Genomic DNA, 24601 nt, shown 5'->3' with positions numbered 1-24601 from the left:
TACCCATTTTTCTACTCTACTTGAGCTCATATCTTAAGCTGTTTCTTTAATTCCACTGCAGTTTGCAAATGTTATAGAAAAAAGAAGTGTGAGAAGCTCTCTCTCTCTCTCTCTCTCTCTCTCTCTCTCTCTCTCTCTACCTCTCTGTCAAGTTAAACATGTTCCTGAGGTACAAGTGACTAGAGATTCTGTCCTTTTCTTCTTCCGAGACCCTAACTCTAAACAGAGTTCTCTTTATTTAGAGGCCACTCTGTGCAGCGAGGATGGTTCCATATGAACAGCCTAAAGATCCATGAAGTTTAACATATAAACATAGTATCTATCTATCTATCTATCTATCTATCTATCTATCTATCTATCTATCTATCTATCTATCTATCTATCTATCTATCTATCTATCTATCTATCTATCTATCTATCGATAGAATAGGAATAACCTGTTACTCCTGTTTTTTTTTTTTGTTTTTTTTTTGTTTTTTGCATTCACGTTTTGCTCGTGCTTTTTTGCATTCAGGTTTTGCTTGATTGTGCCAACAAAGCAACCAACTAATTTTGACATGATGCAAAGTTATTTTATGAGAAACTCTGAGCAGAAAACAAATCATAAAAGCATGCATACTCAGATATCTTTTTTATGTACCGTCGCACACTTTCTTACACTCCCAATCAAACAAAGAGAGAGAGAGAGAGAGAGAGAGAGAGAGAGAGAGAGAGAGAGAGAGAGAGAGAGAGAAATAAACTCGGTAGAATGGGTAAGGAGAGCTGATTGGTCAGAAGTCTGCAGGGCGCGCGCGCGGATTGGATTAGAAGCGCTCGAACGATCCGTTTGGAACTCAGGAGAGGAGCGCAGTGATGAGAGCCGATATGAAAGAGCAGCGGAGAACCTGATAACACCGTGCACGCGCATACACACACATCAAGGAGGACTGAGCACAGGTAAATGCACATCAGTGACAATAACCTGACTAGTGAGTACATCTCTGAATTATTGCATTTTACTGTATAGTAAGCCCTTTATTCTTTTACTGTATTCTGTAATGTTTCAGTCTTTGTACCAGAATGAACAGGATACTGTAAAGACTAAATCTCTACCTCCAAAAAGTCTTTATCTGACTTCTCAGATCAGGTGCATTGCTTCTTATAGCATGCAATAACTATTTTTTTTTAATAGAAAGTAATTTACCAGTTATTACTTTTTTTGTGTGAATTTGTAAAGAAGAGCATCAGACAACTCATGAGAAAAAGAAAAAAAAAATACAGGTTTTCTAACAAAATATACAAACAAGAGGCATACAAGTACTTTTTTTTTCCATCGTGAAAACTCATACATGATATTTTGTTTTCTATTGTTCAGTCTTTTATAGCAATCCTGGCCAGCTGTCTCATTATGCTCTTTGTTTATATGGGTGGTGTTCTAAATTGGAAAATGTTTTTTTTTTTTTTTTTTTTGTAATGACAAAATTTCCTTATATATGTAAATTGTTTTGTAGGCCCGCAGGTATCTATTGTTTTAGTAATCGAGTATCTACCGATTATTAATCGGCTAAGAAGTACTTTTTCTTTATTAAAGAGCAATACAAAAAAATAAAAGAGAAAATAAGACAGGTCTCTTAAAAAAAAAATTTCTCCTTTTTAGCACGACAGTGGGGTCTGACGCTGCCCGGTTGGTTAAAAAAAAGTCAGAATTGTAAGGAAGAAAAAAAAACAGTGTTCCGAGTGTATTAAATGTACTAAACAAAGCATTGGGGCAAGTAATTAAAAATAAAGAATAGGAATATCCTTTATACCCAGATCAGATTTTGTATAATTGGGTTTAGCTTAAATCACCTACCTACCTACCTACCTACCTACCTACCTACCTACCTACCTACCTACCTACCTACCTACCAACCTATCTATCTATCTATCTATCTATCTATCTATCTATCTATCTATCTATCTATCTATCTATCTATCTATCTATCTATCTATCTATCTGTCTATATGTCTGTATGTCTGTATATCTATCTATCTATCTATCTATCTATCTATCTATCTATCTATCTATCTATCTATCTATCTATCTATCTATCTATCTATCTATCTATCTATCTATCTATCTATCTATCTATCCATCTATCCGTTTTTTGAGGGGGTGTTTGGGACTGGGCCTGGTGCCTAACTTCAGTGGCATTACACTTTTCTAACTTAGTGATGTCTGATTGCTAACAGAGAGATGGGCGGCGGAGGACACAGGCAGCAGCTGGGGTCAGGAGAGAGTGGTACGTGTGCAAAGTACACCTGGGAGGAGGTGCAGAAGCACAATCACAGGGGTGATCAATGGCTGGTAATTGATAGGAAAGTATACAATGTGAGCGAGTGGACAAAAAGACATCCTGGAGGACGCAGAGTTCTAGGGCACTATGCTGGAGAAGACGCAACGGTAACCAATCACCTATTAGTCATCTGTTTGGACTGTGCTGTAAAAAATATTTTTTCAACAACACTGTGGTCACTGCAAATATTGACATGCACATAATAGCATTTAGCAATAAGATAAATATTATTGCACTTTATCGACAATCGAGTGAATGTGAATCTTTGTGTAGGATGCATTTACGGCCTTCCATCCAGATCAACGTTTCGTGAGAAAGTTCCTGAAGCCTCTGCTGCTGGGAGAGTTGGCACCGTCAGAGCCCAGTCAAGACCATGGCAAAAATGTACAACAGCATTTACACACCACACAAATGTATTTTAATTGCAGACGTTGAAAGGCTTTAACCTTACTTTTTGGATTTAATAATATTTGTCCATCCAATTGTTTCAAATCAATTTCTCTTTGAAAGTTCAGTTGGGATTGCACAATAGACAGTTACATGATGCATTGTTATCAATAAATGCTATTAAACAATTTTATAGACCAGATGATAATAATAATATAATAATAATAATAAAGATAAAACATTATTATACTACATAGCTAAAAGATACACTTATAATAATAGACCTGGATCTCAAAATTATGTGTTTTTTCCCTAAACTGTTTTCACATAGTTTGAAGAACACAGTTATATAATACTGTAAATATACAGAAGCTCACAAAAACACCCCATATATTTCAGCAACCATTTTAGTATATCTTCTTAAGGGACAATACTATAAACATAAAACTTGGATATATTTTAGAGTAGTCGATGTGCAGCTTGTATAGCAGTACAGATTTACTGTACTCTTAAAATAACTCAACATACAGCCATTACTGCCTAAATAGCTGCCAACAAAAATGATTACAGCTGTATGTTGTTTAACCATGCTCATTCTGACCACTGGATGTTCAACATGGCACCTGTAGCTGCCCGCATTGCTTTGGAGGTTGCAACAAGTAGATTTGCATGAGCGTTGTTCCAGAAGCTGGTTTACAATTAAGCCCGGAAACAGTTTGCTAAAGGCAGCCTGTCCAAGAGCATGAATTTCTGGAACCATGTCCTGTGGTCTGACTAAGATAAACTTGTTTGGCTCAGATGGTGTTCAGCATGTGTGGCGATGCACTGGTGAGGGGTGCCAAGAAAATTGTGCCTTGTCTACAGTCAAGCATGGTGGTGGTAGCATCATGGTCTGGGGCTGACCAGGGAAACATGGATTCCAACATGTACTGTCACATTCTGAAGCAGAACATGATGCCCTCTCTTCAGAAACTAGGCCGAACAGCAGTTTCCAACATGATAATGACTCCAAACACACCGCCAAGATGACAACTGCCTTGCTGTGGAAGCTGAAGGTGAATGTGATGGAGTGGCCAAGTATGACTCCAGACCTGAATCCCATTGAGCACATGTGGGGCATCCTCAAGCGAAAGGTGAAGAAGTGCCATGTGCCTAACATCCAGCAGCTCCGTAATGTCATTATGGAGGAGTGGAAGTGTCAAGTGCAACACCCTGTGCAGCTCTGATGATTTCCATCATAAGTAGAATTAGGGCAGTGCTAGATAAAAAAATGGTGCTCACACTAAATATTAAAGCTTTGGACACAGATGTTTACTTTTGTTGGCAGTTATTTAGACAATAATGGCTGTATGTTAAGTTCTTTTTAGAGGACAGTAAATCTGTACTCTGTATATCAAATGGTTGTATATAAAATGGTTGCTGAAACGTGAGGGGTGCACTTACTTTTGTGAGACACTGTATATTCAATGGGAAAGATTGTGTCTTTTTCGTCCCTGTAATGGAGCATGAGCAGCAGTTTAAAATGATTTGCATTTCTTAAAATAAGCCTGTGTTACCCTTCTCTCAGCCCAGTTGGTAGCCACAGTATAATAATGAAGAGGTGACTAGTGGATGGACATTTGTACTTTATCAAATTGGGTAGAAAATGAATAAAGTAAAAAATAAATAAAAGAATTTCAACCAGACAGGTGCATTTTAAATGAGTGTTTCTTGAAACATTTAAAAGTCAATTTTTTTTATTTTTATTATAGGAGTAAAATCAGAAAAGGGTTTGAATAGGCTCATAGTTGCCCTTGCCCTTCCTTTGGCACTGTCAGACCAGCATGCACTGGGAAATGCCAAATGAGGAATTTAACTATTTGTCTAAAGCTGAAAGTTGCTGTGGAATACAAACACATTAAAGGATTTAACTGCTGAAAAATGTCTGCTATAGAATCTGTATCTGGCCTGCTGGTTGGCCTGAAAATAATGAAAGCAGTGATTGTGGTGGTGTGAGGTGAGCTTTTCCTTTAGGTTCAAGAAGTACAAATTCAGCGATTGGCTGTTGGGGTTTAAAATGCATGTGACTAGGGCTGAGGTTACTCTGGGTTGAAATAATTCTTCTGTATCTACTGCCACCTGTTGCTTAATAGTGACAGTACATTTTGCCCCAGTTGAACTGACTGGAGGTCGTTACATTCTTTTTTTTTCTTTGCAGTTTAAGATTATGCTGTGAAATTTTCTTCGCTCAGTTGAGAATAATTTGCCCAGAAGTCTTGGAGGTTTTAAGTCCAAATAGAATTTATTAATAGAGTAACAAAGCCAAATGATGTTTGCAATAACAATAAGCTTATATAACCAACCATGTATTTATCATTCTTCATTTCTCAATCCCTGTCCGTGTGTCTTATCTAACTCAGGCTGCTCTAATGGAAGATTTCCGGACCTTGCGTCAGAATTTGGAGGCACAGGGCTTGTTCCGCACCAGTCCACTGTTTTTTATACTATATCTTGGCCACATTCTGCTCTTGGAGGGCCTGTCTTTAGCACTCCTTTGGACATTTGGCAATGGTTGGATTAATACAATTGTAATATGTCTCACACTGGCAGTTTCACAGGTAGGATGGCTGCTTGTTATCTATGTATCATCTGTATGAATGGTGCATGACATAAAATACTTTGTTACCTTAAAATGTATTTTCCTTATAAAGTTTCTATGTTTGCTACAGCTTGCTGCTTTTTTTTACACGTGCAGTAGCAATTAAACTGAGCATGTGCAGAGTAAATTATGTGAATGGTAGCATGTGCCTGATTGAAGTACATTAAAACTATCCCATGCTACAACCTTCCTTCGACATTATTCAAAACAGAGTGTGTTTGTCTTTATAATAATGATGTCAGTCAGGTAGGTACATTCAAAAAAATTAGATTTTTCCAAAAATGACTCTGGTTGTTAGCTGTTATATAATAGATTATGGCTGACAAATGATATATCTATATCTTTCCTTTGCCTTGCAGGCTCAGGCTGGCTGGCTTCAGCATGACTTTGGCCACCTGTCAGTCTTTAAAAGTTCCACCTGGGATCACCTGCTGCACAAATTTGTCATTGGACATCTGAAGGTATGTGAATCATGAAAATGTGCTAAGTTAAATAAATATGAATACATTCATTATTTTTATGAATATCGAGGAAAATAAAAGACGTGCATTTAAACTGAAACAAAAAGTAACACCCCAACTAAATAAAAACATTTACATCCAAAATGAAGAAAAAATACACTTTAAATAAACAGTACATGGCATCAGTGATTTACATTTAGAGGCTGCTCTCATACTGTATAACACAACCTGGAAAAACTATCAGTATTGATTTTTGCTGATAGCCGATAGTTTCAACAATCAAATACTGGTGCCGATTAATCGGGTTGACCTCTAGTATTCAGCACTATAAATTAGTAATAAGTCCTAAAAGAAATTAAAATGTGGAGCTGCATGGGTCAGACATTTTGTACCCATTGTAGCACTTTTGACAGCGAATAAAGCATTTTGACTGAGCCTGTGGCTATGCAGGCCCAAATACAGATGGGGGGTGCACAACACCCAGATGCCATATCCTAGTTTGTCCCTCTAGCATGACTGTCAGTATTGTCATACCACTGATCACTGGGAACACTTCACAAGCCTACCTATCTGGCCATAACAATTTTGTCTACTGTCAAAGTTGCTTAACTATTCATGCCTGCCCATTTCTCCTGCATCTAACACTTTAGACCTGACCATTTATTTACCATATTATATATACCACACCTTGATATGCTTTGTTGTTATGAGATTTAATTAGGTTATTCATTTCATCTTTGGCCACTTCGACTCATTGGTGTCAATTAAAACATACCTGTTTAAAATTCAACAATGTATGACATTCCCCAGCACTGTTCCAAACCATGTGTGATGTGTTTGCAAAAATATAGGGGGCTTCAGCAAATTGGTGGAACCATCGCCACTTTCAACACCATGCTAAACCCAATGTGGTCACTAAGGACCCTGACATCAACATGCTGAAAATACTGGTCCTGGGAAACGTCCTGCCTGTTGAGGTAATCCGAATGAATTCTGTGCTCAAACCACATAAATGTCTGTACAGTAATGATGTAGCCATACTGGATTTCAGAGATTTTTATTATTTAAATGTATTTATTTGTTATTTACTTGTTAAATCTTTCGTCTATCGATCCTTATTTGTTACAGTATGGGATTAAAAAGTTGAAGCATATGCCCTATAACTATCAGCACCAATACTTCTTTTTGGGTATGTCCTTCATTGTTAATTGTGTAGACCAGTAAAAAAATATATATATATTTTCATAATAATACAGTTGTTAAGCACTTTAACATACTAATCACCCTCTAGTTACATCTTGCTATTCTCTCTTTTTCTTATCCAGTTGGTCCTCCACTGCTCATCCCACTATACTTTAACATGCACATTTTGCAAACTATGGTGATGCAAAGGGATTGGGTGGTAAGTTGCCTTGACAATCCCTTTTAATATGCATTTTATCACTAATAAACAGCAAAACACATACACCACACTTTTTTTTTATAATATCTAATATTATTTTTCTTTCTCATTAAGGATTTTGCATGGTATCTCTCCTACTATGCACGTTTCCTCACATGTTATGTTCCCTATTATGGAGTTATAGGATCTTTAGTGCTTCTGACTGTTGTAAGGTAATACTTCATCAATCTTCTACTTGTACCTTATTTTAGACAGCAGATTAGTATTTAGTGGATCACAGTCCTGAAGATTTATTATACTTTTTGTTACTGGTGGGATCTACAGGTTTCTAGAGAGTCACTGGTTTGTGTGGGTGACCCAAATGAACCACATTCCCATGGACATTGACTATGAAAAACATGACGACTGGCTCACCATGCAGGTATATTTTTGGTTAAGTATCTATAATTACTAGCTCATAATCAATAGGCAATTGAAGCAGGCATTTGTGCAAACTGTAAACAACATTACTCAAACAATTGAAAGTACTTTAAAATAGCCGCATACATCTTTGTATCAAGTATCTACATTGAATTTGAAACTACATGTGATGAAAACAAGCAGACAAATCTGTGATTAAGTATGTGTATACACAAAAAAAGATCTGTACAATTTTATAAGGCTTTACTAGAAAGAAGAGGATTTTTAAACCATGCTACACAATATTCCCAACGCATCAATGATGGTTAAGAGCAATTTATAACACTATTTAAACTGCAATTATTTACATATTTTCCTGCTGCTCATTTACACCTTAATAATATCAGCCAGTCACCCATACGTCCACTGGATAAACCTTTGTCACGCATCCTCTGTTGACCAAGGAAGTCTCTCTGGAAGAGCATTTAATATGTGCTTTTGTGTTGTTTTTTCATTCTTTTTTTAGTTGAAGGCAACTTGTAATATTGAGCATTCTTCATTCAATGATTGGTTCAGCGGCCACCTCAACTTCCAGATTGAGCACCAGTAAGTAAATCAGCATGTTTATAGGTGCATGAATTAGCAATATACCATGTTTGGTGCTTTTATGTAATTTTTTTCTTTTTTACCCCCCGACAGTCTCTTTCCCACAATGCCTCGCCATAGCTATAGCCGCGCGGCTCCTCAAGTACGAGAAATCTGTGAGAAGTATGGCATTACATATCAGGTCAAAGGCCTGTGGGAATCCTGGTGTGACATTGTCAGGTAATTTCTCAGTTCTATGGACACTGTTTTATATTCTGATATGTCTTAAGAAAATCAAGCATGGCACTTTATGCACACTGTTTGGGACTTCATGTCCTGTTAACACTGAAATTTTAATCATTTCTACTTCAGGTCTTTGAAGAAGTCTGGTGACATGTGGCTAGATGCCTACCTTCACAAATAATCATCATCTCGACTGTGTTTCCTTTGCTGATTGTCTACAGTGTAATCATTATTCAACAATATTTACAGTAAATAAATGAAATCACAGTGAAATCATTTTATTAGCAATCGTCTATATGCTGGAACTAATATGTTATTTTGGTGCTTTATTTGTTAGTCAACTGGGACCACAATCCTGTAGAAAATTACTTCAGGCATACAAATAAATCCAAATGTAGTGCTGGATTTCCAAATTCTACAGATGTTATAATGTCTTCTTATATTTTATAGAGTTTTTTTTACACCTGAAAACATCAAATCATTGTAAAATTAGCTGTATAGCACATTAGAATACATGGCAAATTCATTTACTAATTCAATCTTAAACTGTTCCCCATTTTCTATGTTTTTTCAGCTTGTTGTTTACTTTTTTCAGTTTTTGTATGTCAGCTTATATGCTTATCTCCTGAAACATAGGAAGACAATAAAACACAATTACAACACCAATATTGTTATAATACTGTATTTTCAAATGTCTTCTACAGTTTTTATAAGTGCAGTTACATTAATGTAAGTCATTGGCAACATTTAAATATATACAACTAGCTTTTAATAACACTTGTAATGTTTGCACACTCCTGAGAATTGCTGCCTTAAAACTTCTGGAGGAATGTTGACATGTTTAGGGTTATCAATTTGTACACTTTTTTTAATTTCACTAATGACCCCACTACAATTTGTAGGGTTCAACAATGAGTTCAGATTTATTCCCTTTTCTGGCTGGGCCCAGAAGTGTTCCACCACTATGACCACTAGTTACATTTCTCAGAGAAGTTAGTTCTTTTACTGGATGGATCCTGACAGTCCTGACATGTCATGTTGTTTGGCATTTGCTTCAAGAAACGTCTTGTTCTCACTGATGTCCTTCACTGCATCTTTGTAAGGAACTATTAGCTTTAAGCTATGATGATTTTTTCCGACCACATTTTTTCCTTGAAGATGATGGTTCCCCACTATCATTTTTATTAATGTGTTGGACAATTCTTAACCCAATTTTAGAATTTCTCAGCAATGTTTTCTTTGCTTGATGCATGCCAATCATTTGACCCTTCTGAAACAGATTAACACCTTTTCCACGACCTCAGGGTGTCTTCTGACAAGGTTGTTTATGAAACGAGAAGCTACTCACTGCATTAGTTAATCATAATCATCCATGCAGCAATTATCCAAAGGGGGGATCTTACATATTTGCTTATTTAAATCCAGGTGGTCGGGCACTTTGTTATTGTACTTAAGTAAAGATTTCTGGTATTAGTACTTTACAACTTTTTACATTACCTGATTATTTTTTTTGTAAACGTGACTGAGAACAGACACATTCCTGATCATCATAATCTTTTCTCTGCTTGTGTTCCATATGTGGATCTTCAGCCTGGACACATTTATTAGGTAACAACATTTTTAATTAGTTTTGTATTTATATATATATATATATATATATATATATATATATATATATATATATATATATATATATATATATATATATATTTGGCTGTCAAAATTAAAATTATTTTAAATGGCACGAAATTTTTTCCTTTCTTTACTTAGATATAAAATAAATAATTTAACTCCAGATAAAAATATTTTTAATCAGTAAACTTTTGTTTTATTTCTGAGTCTCAAATCAAACATCAAAATCCACCATGATTCTCACAATGTACCCTCTGGGTGGCGTTTTGTGGGTTTTTCCTCATAATGGCGACACAAACTTAAATTACTGTCTTTATTGATCGTACAGATAAAAACAATACATCATTTAAATCTGTAAAATGTCTATAATTTTATATATATAGGCTTCCTGACTTGACTTGAAGAGGTGCATTTTCTCCGGTATCACCTCATTAACTGTCCTTGTGGAAACATAGCAAAGGCTCTAAATGATGTCCACACGTCTCTGCACTTATATTTAATCACTGTACATATGCTTACATACATATCACATGCTGTAAATATGATACATGTTTAACACCTCCAAGCTGCCAGTTTTGGCCTCCTGAGCAAGCCCTTAACTCACTACTGCTCATTTAGTAAATGAGATCATTAAGAGTCGCTCGGGATAAACACTTCCAACAGGAAGTAGCTATATCTCGCTATCTTTGTCTCTCTATTTTCTCTATCTAGTTGTCTCTGTGTCTCTTTTAGTAAATGTCTTTGTCTCACTGTATATGTCTCTCTCTTGCTGTCTCTCTATTTGTTTCTCACTCTTTCTAAAGCTGTGTCTGTGTCTCTTTGTCTTTGTCTCTGTCTTTCCTGCTTATTTACATGTCTAACAAAGTTTTGAGTTTTGAAGTAATACCATTAGCGATCTATGATGAAAGACTTCCCTGGTTCAATTCTTACCTCTCGTTTCATATTGAACATTATAAGAAGTTTTTAAAAACAGAACAATGAAAGATCATTAAAATTGGTTGCTGGCAAATCATGGTATATCAGTGGTGCAGGTGTTGGAGATGTGGTTCTTGTACCTAAGTCACTTCTCATTGCCTTCTAATTACAGAGAGAATGTACAGGAAGGAGAAGTTTTGACCCTCTACCATCATGATCTAAGAGAAAACACTGGTCTCCTAACGATAGAAAAGCCAAGAGTCCAATAAGCAAAGGCTTGTTTACCTCTTCTGTGTTGGTGTAATGGTCAGTGAAGTGGTTACTGCTATCTGACTCACCTGGTTCGATTCCTACCCCTTAGCTTACCTTTAAATTGTTTAAAAAGTTTTTAAAAATAACCAAAAAAGGTCCTAAAAATCAGGTTCTTGCAGGAGATCCTGTGGCTCAATTGGAAGAGCTTTACCTCTGGGTTGAGAGGTTGCCGGTTCAAACCCCGGCCAGGGCTCAAAGTTAAGCGTGTGGAAGGTTCCGGTGGACGTAGTAACAAAGGTGTCAGAACTGGCTGCGTGGAAGGTTGGATGTGGTTTCGGAGGGCGTATCCTGAAGCAGGGGGGCAATATCCGGGCATCTGCCCCCCGGTGTCTGAGAAGCTGAATACAAGAGGTTATGAAGCAAAAACGTTCAAAAAAGTATCGACTTAGTTTTGCATATAGGGAAAAATTCTGCCAAAAACCTATCAACCTCACTTTTTCTGAGGCTGTGAAGCAGCTAGTATTCACAGCCTTTGTTTACAGTCAACTACCTCATTGCTCACCAGACACTACTTTCCACACAGCTTACCCAGTGTGGGGACAAGCCAGATTCGAACCAGCAACCTCTGAGCTCAGAGGCAAGGCTTTTACCACAAAGCCATCAAGTCCCACAACACATCTTCTTTTTTTTGGGGGTTTATCCTTCGTTTCATGCTTCAAAACAAGAAATTCAGACCAGACAGAAACACAGAAAGCAGGATTCGAACCCTGAACCCCACCAACAGCGAAATACCAGTCTTAACCCACTGAACCATCGGGAAGGACCGGCTGCGATCGTCGTTTAGAGCAGGTCTATCTTTTCTTTCAAACCATCAACACAAGAATATAATGCTAAAGACAGACATAGAAAGCAAACCCATATCGTGACTAGCAGGGACAAAGGAGGATTATAACCCTGATTCACACCATTAGCGAGGCACCAGCATTAACCCACTGAACCATCGGGAAGGACAAGCTGGGAAGCTTGTTTAGAGCAGGTCTATCTTTCTTTTTAACCCATCAAAAACAAGAATATGAAGCTGTAGGAATCAGGAATTTAACCTACCTCATGACTGGCAGACAGAAAGCCAGGTTTGAACCCTGACCACCAACATTAGCAAAGTATTAGCCCAAACCCACTAAGCCATCAGAAAAAAACAGGCTGGGAAGTTTGATTAGAGCAGGTCTATAATTTTTTTTCAAACCATCAACACAAGAATTTAACGGTAAAAAAAGATGTAGAAAGCGAATACAGATGAGAGTAGCACAAGTTGAACTAACATTATAAATAACAGGAAGAAAGCAGGATTCGAACCATGATCCTCACCACCAGCGAGATACCAAACTTAACCCATTGAACCATTGGTGAGGACAGGCTAGGAAGCTTATTTAGAGCAGTTCTATCTTTCTTTTCAACCCATTAAAAACAAAAATATATCGCTAAAGAAAGATGTAGGACGTGAATCCTGATCGTGACTGGCAGACAGAAAGCAGGATTCGAACCCTGAACCCCACCATAAGCAAGAAACCTGATTTAAGCCACTGAACCATCAGGGAAGACAGGACAGGAAGTTTGTTAAGAGCAGGTCTATCTACCTTTAAACCATCAACACAAGAATATAAAGCAAAAGAAAGATTTAGGAAGCAGGAACATAAGCTACATCACAACTAGCAGGATTCAAACCCTGCTCCTCACCATCAACAAGGCACCAGCCTTAACCCACTGACCCATGGAAGAGATCAGACTGGGAAGCATGTTTAGATGAGGCACAAGCCTTAAACCACTGAGTGACCACTGCTGAAAAGCATGTGTGCTTTTTGGAGGGTTCATTATTTCATGCCAGCGCAGTAAGAAAGAAAGCATGTAGGACTGGCTTTGAAACCTTATCACTAGCGTGGACTATATTAAGGACCATGTTCAGGCACAAGCCTTAACCCACTGAGCTACCACTGAAGTGCTTTTTTTTTTTTTTTTTTTGGTGGAGTTATCTTTCATTAAAGACCAGGAAATCAAGAAATTAATACAACACAGAAAGGACAGAATTGAAATGTTTTCAGAGTGGACAAGGTCCAGAAGTTTTATTTACCAACACAGCAACCAGGAATCAAACTCTCAAACTCATCCTCGTGGGGACCCTGACATTAACCCACTAGGCTATCACATCTATCTATCACATCTATCTATCTATCTATCTATCTATCTATCTATCTATCTATCTATCTATCTATCTATCTATCTATCTATCTATCTATCTATCTATCTATCTATCTATCTATCTATCTATCTATCTATCTATCTATCTATCTATCTAACTAACTAACTAACTAACTAACTAATGATGTGAGGTCCAGTTAACAGCTAAAACAGGTAGCAGTAATAACTACTTTTTACTTAAGTACATGTCAGAGCCAAAACTTCTTTACTTTTACTTAAGTAAAAAAGTTTAATCAGTACTTCAACTTTTACCCGAGTATTTTAAAACATGAGTATCTGTACTTCTACTTAAGTAAAGGTTGTGTGTACTTTTGCCACCTCTGGTTGTTCAGCCTGTATACTCAAAACGCACATTCCATACTTATGACCAGATGGCCACAAACATTTGGCAATATAGTGTAAAAATATGCTTCTCTAGATTCCTAGGATCTAGAATCTAGATGGCCTTGAAGTAAGATATCTCTAGATAAAATTTAATTTGTCACATACACATACATACAGAGTACGACATGCAGAGAAATGCTTTGTATGACTGTCCAAAATTTAAGCATAAAAACAAGAATAGAATTTAAGGATAAAAAAATTAATTAGATAAATAAAAAGTATAAACTATAGAAAATATATGTATATACAGTACAGACCAAAAGTTTGGACACACCTTCTCATTCAAAAAGTTTTCTTTATTTTCATGACTATGAAAATTGTAGAGTCACACATCAAGGGCTATTTGACCAAGAAGGAGAGTGATGGGGTGCTGTGCCAGATGACCTGGCCTAGAATATGACATTTTTCAGTTGTTTCACACTTTTTTGTTATGTATATAATTCCATATATAATTCCACGTGTTAATTCATAGTTTTGATGCCTTCAGTGTGAATCTACAATTTTCATAGTCATGAAAATAAAGAAAAGTCTTTGAATGAGAAGGTGTGTCCAAACTTTTGGTCTGTACGGTACATGAATGAATATGCCAGATATTGGAAGTACAAATTAAAGTGATTAAGTGATTGTTCTTAAAGTGTCCATGTGCAGTGTGGTGTGATATAAAGTGGCACTGTGCTGTTCAAGTCCAGAGTTGAGGTGTCATAATAGTGCAAAAAAAGTTGTGCAGAAATGAGTGACGATGGAGAGAGATGTCCAGTACTAGATCCTGGGTGTTTCCTGGTTTAAGCTCCGAATGAACACTGAACTGACCACAAACAGCATTTTTGTCTTCTTGTCTGCCAGAGAAGCGTCCACATTAAACATTCTTGAAAATGGTGTTTTATAGTTTGTGATGTTTCTTAGTCCCTGCCACAGGCTCCTAGAGCCGCCATGTTGGAACCGTGACTCTAGTTTCCTTCCATAGCGTCGCTTTGCTTCCTTCACCGCACTACACACACTGTAATATGCAGCTTTGTACTCGTCCATGTCCCCGGTGGCGAGCCCCGTGTTGTAGGCAGCGGAGCAGGATCTCAGAGCATCGCGGATGGTTTTATCCACCCACGGCTTCTGGTTGGGAAAAGTTCTGGAAACATACTAATTACTAAATTCAGCCTTTCTTTAAAGTGCATGTATATAAAATTACTAGAGTAGCCATTTTTCATTTTAGAAATATGATGGAGAAAAACTCCTCATGCTTGTATTTGTTACCCCTAGGTTTGATTAATGTGATGCATTATTGTCTGGATGTTTTATTATGTGCATAACACTAAGATTCTAAGTGCTACAGTTTACTGCAGACTTACAAGCTCCAGTTAGTCCAGATTGCATTAGTGAGAGTCCTTTCAAGAAGTGAGCATATCACCTCTATATTTATTCACATTGTCTTGACTCAAAATCAAATTTCCCAGTGATTACAATATCACTGACATATATAAAGCTAAATGCTGTAGTACCAGAGCAAATATTTGGTTTTCTATGATCCACTATGCCTACTTTGATCTAAAGGTGCAGGCCATTTGTTGGTACCAAAAGTAGAATTATAAAGTCAAGACCTAGGGACATAATTTTCTCCTACAAAGACCCACATTTATAGATTAGCCTTCCAATCACTATTTGTCACTCAGGTACAGACTTTTTAAAATCTAGGTTGATAGCATATTTGTTTATTAAGCCTTTTGTAAAAAACAAAAAAAAACCTTAACCACTGCGTGTCAATAAGCATACCTATTAATCTCTCTCACACACACACACACACACACACACACACACACACACACACACACACACACACACACACACACACACACACACACACTATCTTTGTCTCTGTCAAGCTACACATGCTACTCCTGAGAAAGCAGTGACCATGACCCTTTTTGCTCTCTGGACCTGCCTTATCCATCTTGATGCCCTACTTTAGAAACCACTCGCTGCTACTGAGTATGGCCCCAGCTGAAGAGCCTAAAGATACACTTTATAGACAAAGGTTTTGAAACACCTTACTTTTCCAGCCATATGTGGCTCATCACCAGCTGTTGCCACAAGCTGAAGGCACCAAATTGATCAGGATGTCTTTGCATGTGTTGCCATTACATTTTCCCTCAACCTGTGTACAAGCAACCTTAATAAAGGTATGTTTTACATGGGTTGTAGTGGAAGATCTTGAGTTGATTGCTATAAAGCTCTGGCCTCAAGTCTGCTGAATACCTTTGGGAAAAACTGACTGCACCCCAGGCCTCCTCACTTTACATCAGTATCTGACTTTACTGATTTCCTTGTGGTTAAATGAGCACAAATTGTCACAAGCACAAAATCTAAAGAATATCTTAATAAAAAAGTGGAGGTTATTATAACAGCAAATAGGGAATACATGTAAAATGGGATGTTGAAAATGAACTTTATGGTCAAGTGTCCAAAAACATTTGTCCATTTAAGGTACATGAGATTACTGTAGATGATAAACTTTCTTTTCGGCTTCTCCCGTTAGGGGTCGCCACAGCGGATCCTCCGCACGTTTGATTTGGCACATGTTTTACGCTGGATGCCCTTCCTAACGCAACCCTCCCCAATTTATCCGGGCTTGGGACCGGCACTAAGAGTGGCTGGGGATGGTTCCCTGACCGGGAATCGAACCCGGGTCGCAGCGGTGGGAGCGCTGCGTCTTAACCACTAGACCACCAGGGGTTTACTGTAGATGATACTACTGTTATTTATGTCTTGCTTATTGGGGATCAATGTATTATAGTAAATGTAGATATATCTATCTATCAGGCAAAAACACACAAAATTGGGAAAATATGACTGGAAGAAAGCTCTTGACATTTTTGGATTTCACAGAAAAACTTATGTACCAACAGTCAGACATGGAGGTGAAACAGGGAAGGTTGGAGACTAATTCCGGGTAAAAGGAAAACTGAACCAGCATGGCTACCATTCAACACTTTTCAATTCTGTCTATGCCTGGAACTAGCTTCACCATACAACAAGAGAATGACCAAAAGCATATGTCCAAGCTCTGTAAACGTTATTTAGAGAGCAAACATTCGGTTGAAGGGTTATCTAGCATGGATTGCTCTGACAAGTCACTGGACCCAAATCTTATTGAACTGCTCTGGAATGAACTGGATCTCGCAAAGAACAACTTTGGCAAGTGTTCATAACAGAGCACATACACAATCTGCGGACATTGCCCCGCCAGACATTAAATGTTGTTTGTCAGGTATCAGATATCAGTTGTCAGTTGTCAAATATGAGAGATCAGATATCACCATTTTCTCAGAAATATAACATTTTTGTCCACACAGTCTGCTCAGGTGCTTGTTCAGTCTCTTGTCATTTCAAAACTAGACTACTGCAAATCTCTTCCTCTGATTACTATTCGTCCACTGCAAATGATCCAAAATGTAGCTGTGTGACGTATTCAACCTGCCCAAGTTCTCCCACCCCACCCCACTGCAGCGCTACTTCCACTGACTTCAGGTAGCTGCATGCATCAGATTTAAAACACTACTGCTTGCCTACAAAGCCAAAAATGGATCAGCACCCTCTTACCTCAGAGACTCACGACTGTGTAGCAATGCACATCTCAAACCACCTCATCAAGTTCACAGATGACACAATCTGTGGGTCTCAACAGCAAGAACGACAAGTCAGCATACAGAGAGGAGGTGCAATAGCTAACAGCCTGGTGTAGAGCCAACAACCTGTCTCTGAACATTGACAAAACCAAAGAGATGGTTGTTGACTTTAGGAGAGCACAGAGCGGCCATTCTTCACTGATCATCGATTGATCCTCCGTAGAGATCATCAAGAGCATCTAATTCCTTGGTGTTTGCCGGAGAACTTCACTTGATCACTCAACACCAGCTCAATCACCAAGAAACCCCAGCTGCACCTCTACTTTCTGCAAAGGCTGAGGAAAGCCCATCTCCCTCCCCCCATCCTGACCACGTTCTACAGAGGGACCATTAAGAGCATCCTGAGCAGCTGCATCACTGCCTGGTTTGGGAACTGAACTGAACTGTCTTAGATCGCAAGACCCTACAAAGGATAGTGAGGACAGCTGAGATCATCCGAGTTTCTCTCCCCCCTATCACAGACATTTACACCACACGGTGCATTCACTAAGCCAGCAGCAATGTGGACGACCCCACACACCCCTCACACACACTTTTCATGCTCCTACAATCAGGGATGCGGTTAAAAAGCATTTTGGGCCCTCACATCCAGACCGTGCAACAGTTTTTTCCCCTTTAAGTCATCAGGCTCCTCAACACACAAAACTGAACTGAATCTCACATGCACACACTTACTCAACTGTGTGTTACTGAGCTGCCACAAATCTGAACTCAAACACACACTCATACTCATTACACACATACATGTCTTCAGTACCACACATTATATTATTTTATTGTGTTTACATGTGTTTATTTACAAGCACACTACTGTATACAGTACTCTTTTGCACACTGTATATATAATATACAGTAGGTTTACTGGCAGCACTGTTTTGTGTTTTGTGTATTTGTCTTGCACTGTTTGTATCAGTTTGCACATAAATTACTTTACTTTACTCCTTAGCTCTGTGTTCTGTTATGTAGCTTTATGCTTTTTTATTTTGTTATGTAGCACCAAGGTTCTGGAGGAACGTTGGAAACCGTTCCTCCAGAATCTTCACCTCATCACTCTTTGCACTGCACCACGCTGCCTGAGATCCTTCAGCATTCCTCGACTGGTACCAACTTCTCTCAGGGTAAGAGGTAAGTATACCTCAAGGATCTTCTCTGTTTTGGCACCAAGTTGGTGGTATGAATTTCACCTAGATGTCCAAACAGTGCTAATTTAGAAATAGAAGACCCATCTATTTCTGAAACACTTAAACTAGCACTTTTCTAGGTTTGCTTTCTCTTTTACAAAAAAAAAAAAAAAAGCATACTGATGTAGATTTATTCATTTATAGAGACTTTTTCTGGACATGGGCATCTGCTAAATGCCACAAATGTAAATGTAAATATCAGTTGTCACATATCAGATGTCAATTATTATGTGTCAGATATCTGATATCATTTATCAGGTTTCAGATATCGTGTTAGATATCACATGGTAGTTATCAAGTGTCAGTTATCAGTTGTCAGATAAGATACTAGTTTTCACAGTATCAAGTGTCAGCAAATAAACTTCATATTGTAGTGTTTGTTTTAGCTTCTGTTAGCCTGCTCTGTCTTATTTTTAAGCATCTAATAAATTACACGCAATTGGGGTTGGCTTGTTAGTATAAGAAACCATCTTTGGTACCAGACTAAATTAGAAGTCATCAGAATATCAAGCTTTTAATGGTCTTTACAACAAAACAAAACAAAACAAAACAGTCAGAAAATGAGCAAAAAGTAAACAAATTCACTCTGTTTATTCATTTACTTTCAGTTCAGGGAACTGTTTGGGGAAAAGCTAAAAACCGGTCAATGTACGTATGCAGATTTCTTGTATACAGCACTGTATACTATGCAACATTATCAAAAAATCATGACAATGTTGCTGACAAGCCCATAAATGGAAGGATGATTGATAGTAGTAGGCAGAGATGTACAGTACATTAATAATTCTTGCAAATTTTCTGAGCACTTATTTGGTTCTTAAGAATAGTACATTCTTGCCATTTTAGGTTTGATCTACATTTTTATTCTTTTTTATTTATTTTTTATTTTATTTATTTGGGATGATCTAGCTCAATTGTATTGTTAGTAATTAAAACTACAGTTAAACAAGTTGCCCAAACAAAATTAGGTAATGCTAAAAGAAAGCCATTGAATCACATGAAAATACATTCCATGATTGATTAAAGTACATTCTAAGTAAAGTATTGCATTTGAATTTACATTAAAAGTTTGAAGCACAAAATCTACTTGGTGTTAAGTGTAGAAATATGAACACAAAACCACTGTTCATCAAATTTAATTAACAAAGGGCAATGATTCACATAAGTGCACACCATTATTTGCCCTACAAATTTCTTGAAAACATGAAACATAGTAAATGTTTTTTTTAAAGAAATAAAAAAATATATATTTTTATAACTATATGGATGAACCATAGTACTTAGTATTGTTTCAACTTAAAATAGTTTTAAAGCAAACCACTATAAAATTATAAAATCTGAAAGAATAAAAAATACTGCATGTAAAAAAACATTTCATTTTTTAAATGTTTTATAGCACCCCACCTCAAATAATTAGACCTGTCCCATAAAATGTCAGTGACCTTAAACCTTTAACAAAGGAATGATTAAATAATATTCACTTTACTTGAAGTGGACAATCTTCAACGCAACAGAATTGTTTTAAGAGCGTGAATTTTTGCAGAAAGCCTGTTCCCATTCAGCTCTAAAATTATTTTCTGCAAAGATTCAAACGTATATTTATGTTCTGGAGGGTAGCATAGATTTAAAGAGTATACTAAGGCAAACAATATGGCCAATGCAAAAGGTACATTCCCCAGTTTACAGAGTACAGTCACACCCTCTAGAATGACACCCACATCCTCTGGGGGGATCAGTAAGCTTATCACCTTCATGTCGAACAACATAGATGCCAAAGAGGGTCTCTTCCATGGCTGTGTGTCTGCTTACATCATCTGCCTATATATAAAAAAAAAAATAATCAGTGCTTTTAAACCCTAATGTTAATTACATCCCACCTCATCTCTTAATTAAATCCCTTTTCATAACGTTATAAACATATTAAATGTACAACAGCTAAGAGTTAAATTATCACAAAATATAACCAGATCTTTGAAATGCCTCTCTTATACATATTTAAAACTGATGTGACCCACAAGGAACACCCTTAAATTATCACAGAGACTATTCCCTTACTGAAGCTAAAAGGTAGAACAACATACCATGTATTCCTTCACCAGCTTCTCCGGATCTTCATTCAAGCACACACAAAGTCCCTTTAGGACGCATCCACGTTCAATATCAATGCTATTGTTCTGCAAATCAGAGAATAAACATGTGAATTTCTACATGGAAGTGCAAAATCAAGGATACAATTTCTGGAAAAAGAACCATGCCGCTTGTTTCCTCCCCATAGAAAATAAATTAAGATTTCACAATATGTTTAGACATACATGTTTTGTAAAAAGTTTTTTTGTAAAAGTTTTTTGGACCCCCTTTTTAAATATTCCCATTCATTATTTCTTCTTAAAATATGTTTTGGACAACAATTAAATTAACCCAAATATGTTTAATAGATTGAGAGAGTCCACAAGATCTAAGATTCAATATCTATTACACTAGTATATGAAACATTAAGATCCGGCTTGTGCTAGATACTAAGACTTGATAGCACAAGCTGGCTTGTGCAAGTATGACTTGACTTGAGACACAGACAGCATATGTAGTTTATCTCTAAATCAAGAGATTTTGTGAAGGTCACATTTAGAGCAGCTTCTAAACTTTGATCATGGCAACTCACACATGATGTGTGGCTTTTCTCCTAATACCATATAGAGCAATGTCAGTAAGTAAGAATGTCATCAAATCATCTCCCTAATCAGACATTTCTGTGAGCATGTGTCTTATTTTTAAAACTCAATACCTGGGTCATGGGTGTCATGATGCTTTTGAGTCTCCTTCCTATAAATCCACCCTTCTTACTATATGCCTTGATTAGATTTGCAGAGTGAACATCCAGCTGGGAGAAAAACTTAGACTGCAAATGGACTGTAGTGATCCTTTTGAATTTTGCACACACCTAGGAATAAAAATGTTAATACATAACCCATGTATTAATAAGTGAATGCATAATTACAACTGCTGAAGTGTGACCATCAGCAAATCATCAGTTCATGGGTCTTTTCATTGTATTCTAAATCCTCTAACAAAAAGTAGTATGTTGTTTTACTTACCTCACGCACACTGAAGAGTGCTGGCCATCTTGTTTTGAAATGATGCCTATAACCTGTAATGACTGATGCAGATGGACTTCAGACAAGTGCAGGGTGAAGGCACACTTGCAGCTGGTATGGCAGTAAACAATTGCTGTGATAAACAGAGACAGGTGAATTAATCAGTGATTAAAATTATTATTATTATTATTAACATTACTATTATAAATATTATTAGTAATAATACATTATTATTATATTTTTCTTTTATTGTTGCATTTATACAACCAATATAATTTTAATATGGAAGTTTACACACTCCTACCAGCTGACCTCTGATGGTACTGAACTTGATCTCATCTAACATAACCACATAACTAGTATTCACTCACAAATTGACACGGTATTTGGTGACTATTCTAATTAGAGCTATTCTATTTCTCCTTAACTTATTAGATTTTTGTATATAGTTCAGCCTCTGTGTGTAGTTTGTTTTACCAAAAATCTAATCTTTCTTTATGTTTACTTACAGTACAGACCAAAGGTTTGGACACACCTTCTCATTCAAAGAGTTTTCTTTATTTTCATGACTATAAAAATTGTAGAGTCACACTGAAGGCATCAAGGGCTATTTGACCAAGAAGGAGAGTGATGGGGTGCTGCACCAGATGACCTGGCCTCCACAGTCATCGGACCTGAACCCAATCGAGATGGTTTAGGGGTGAGCTGGACCGCAGAGTGAAGGCAAAAGGGCCAACAAGTGCCAAGCATCTCTCGGGGAACTCCTTCAAGACTGTTGGAAGACCATTTCAGGTGACTACCTCTTGAAGCTCATCAAGAGAATGCCAAAAGTGTGCGAAGCAGTAATCAAAGCAAAAGGTGGCTACTTTGAAGAACCTACAATATGACATATTTCAGTTGTTTCACACTTTTTTGTTATGTATATAATTCCATATATAATTCCACATCTGTTAATTCAATGATCAAACTCTTGATGTCACCCAAATGAGGATGGGTTCCCCTTTTGAGTCTGGTTCCTCTCAAGGTTTCTTCCTCATAACATCTAAGGGAGTTTTTCCTTGCCACAGTCGCCACGGCTGCTCATCAGGGACAAATTTACACCATTCACCTTAACTGTTGATTTGTGTAAAGCTGCTTTGAGACAATGTCTGTTGTGAAAAGCGCTATACAAATAAACTTGACTTGACTTGTTAATTCATAGTTTTGATGCCTTCAGTGTGAATCTACAATTTTCATATTCATGAAAATAAAGAAAACTCTTTGAATGAGAAGGTGTGTCCAAACTTTCGGTCTGTACTGTATATCAATTCCTGTAAAACTTGATTTCCCCCCTTCCCTTATTTTTATCATGTAAATCATTATGGCTATCCTACTTTGGCTTTACAGCTGGTGAACCTTTAATACTGTTATTCGTTCTGTTGAAAATCGTTCCATTTTTATTACAGTTCTTTCTTTCTTAACAAGCAGAATCACTTGTGCAAGGTCTCTCCCTCTCCTGTTGAGCTGAGTGTGAAAGATTCACTTATACCACACGTGTAGTTTAGACAAGCGACAGTTAATGCTAATCTGACTACTGCCCTGTTATTGGCAAAACAACGGAGCGCCTCATTTAGGGATGGTTAATTATTTGAGTATATTTGTTTAACGAGTAAACGCATTATGTTATAAAATTGAACTGCTCATGCCATTACCTGCAGTAAAGTCCACCATGCTAATCGTGAACTGTACAGTAATTAACTAGCTTTCTCTTAACCTGAATGAACGTTACATCTTGTCGATTGACAACGAAAAACGTTGCATTCGCTGGATCATCAACAAAAAGAGACTAACACGTTTAGTTAAAAGTGATTTAGTTTACATTTTAATTCATTTTAAAAGTGTATAACAAGATTTGCTCTTACCTTTTCACAAGAGCGCGAAAAACAGGTGAAATCCCGAAGCCAGGCGTTGCTTAAATCTCGCGATATCGGCGGTGAAGTTCCCGGAAACGCGTGAGAGTTTGATTGTGTTACGTTATTTTGACATGAGTGAATCTATTAAAAGCTAAATAATTGACCTTTTAGAAAATCCTACATGATTTATTCGCGTATATTTAATAAACATAAAACTATATTGTACGGAATGTACAATTTAAATAAATTAAACATGCAGCAGAATTCATTTTTTTGAGTGTATATATAATTTTTTTTTTTTTATACCTAGGAACATAGTTGCAAGAGGCAGTTGGTACTGATAACACTGTAATGGGTCCTTATTAAAAAGATTGGACAGTACAGTAGATGCATGGTAAAAGGATTTCCAAGAAGTATTACAGTTGATTGAAAATCATTTGAAGATTTTTTTTAACCTCATCTTAATCAACACTTCTGAGACTAAACCATGAAGATTTCCAGAATCGTTTGAGGAGCCCTGGGCAATGAACAATTCCAAACTCAACTTTTCATATTTATTAACAGATTTGCAAAACTATAAACTTGTGGATGGGTTATTTTGCCTCCAGTTCAGGTTTTTCTTTATTTTCACTGGAATTTATGAACACTCTTCTCACAAGCCTGTTTCTCATTTGGATAGAGTTGCTGTTGTGGCAGAAGTAAAGATATCTTGCAAAGTCTACACAAACGAACAAACAAATTAACATGTTCTATGGCTAACTGTGCCATTTCTTGTGTGTGTGTGTGTGTGTGTGTGTGTGTGTGTGTGTGTGTGTGTGGGGGGGGGGGGGTTGGTTATAAAAGAACAAATAAATAAATAAATAAAAATATGAATGAATATGAGAAATGTGATT

The 24601-nt window shown here is 37.1% G+C and overlaps 1 protein-coding gene and 1 long non-coding RNA gene across 3 annotated transcripts in view; one reads left to right on the top strand and one right to left on the bottom strand.

Annotated features, from left to right (window-relative positions):
- The first annotated feature begins 764 nt into the window (after positions 1 to 764).
- Positions 765 to 24601, top strand: part of LOC310728659 (fatty acid desaturase 2-like) — a 114072-nt gene continuing 90235 nt past the window's right edge. Inside the window, exons 1-13 of one of the 2 annotated variants that reach the window (XM_083546432.1) lie at positions 765 to 972; positions 2212 to 2422; positions 2589 to 2699; positions 5102 to 5299; positions 5700 to 5801; positions 6653 to 6778; positions 6930 to 6990; positions 7127 to 7203; positions 7318 to 7415; positions 7528 to 7624; positions 8129 to 8208; positions 8302 to 8427; positions 8560 to 9096. In XM_083546432.1, the coding sequence (XP_083402558.1) occupies positions 941 to 972; positions 2212 to 2422; positions 2589 to 2699; positions 5102 to 5299; positions 5700 to 5801; positions 6653 to 6778; positions 6930 to 6990; positions 7127 to 7203; positions 7318 to 7415; positions 7528 to 7624; positions 8129 to 8208; positions 8302 to 8427; positions 8560 to 8611 (1371 nt within the window). In that variant the 5' untranslated portion in view covers positions 765 to 940 and the 3' untranslated portion in view covers positions 8612 to 9096. Of the gene's footprint in view, positions 973 to 2211; positions 2423 to 2588; positions 2700 to 5101; positions 5300 to 5699; positions 5802 to 6652; positions 6779 to 6929; positions 6991 to 7126; positions 7204 to 7317; positions 7416 to 7527; positions 7625 to 8128; positions 8209 to 8301; positions 8428 to 8559; positions 9097 to 24601 lie in introns of those variants that run through there. The other variant, XM_083546433.1, reaches the window with a different exon arrangement.
- LOC310728745 lies at positions 19685 to 23866 on the bottom strand. Its single transcript, XR_014534316.1, has 5 exons — positions 23718 to 23866; positions 21817 to 21949; positions 21507 to 21662; positions 20806 to 20898; positions 19685 to 20542 (listed from the first exon to the last, which is right to left on the bottom strand). It is a non-coding gene; the product is annotated as an uncharacterized lncRNA (long non-coding RNA).

The sequence above is a fragment of the Silurus aristotelis genome, assembly GCF_946808225.1.
Source record: "Silurus aristotelis genome assembly, chromosome: 7".
Lineage (NCBI taxonomy): Eukaryota > Metazoa > Chordata > Actinopteri > Siluriformes > Siluridae > Silurus > Silurus aristotelis.
Note: the sequence above shows the minus strand (reverse complement) of the source record. Positions and strands in the feature narration are given on the sequence as shown.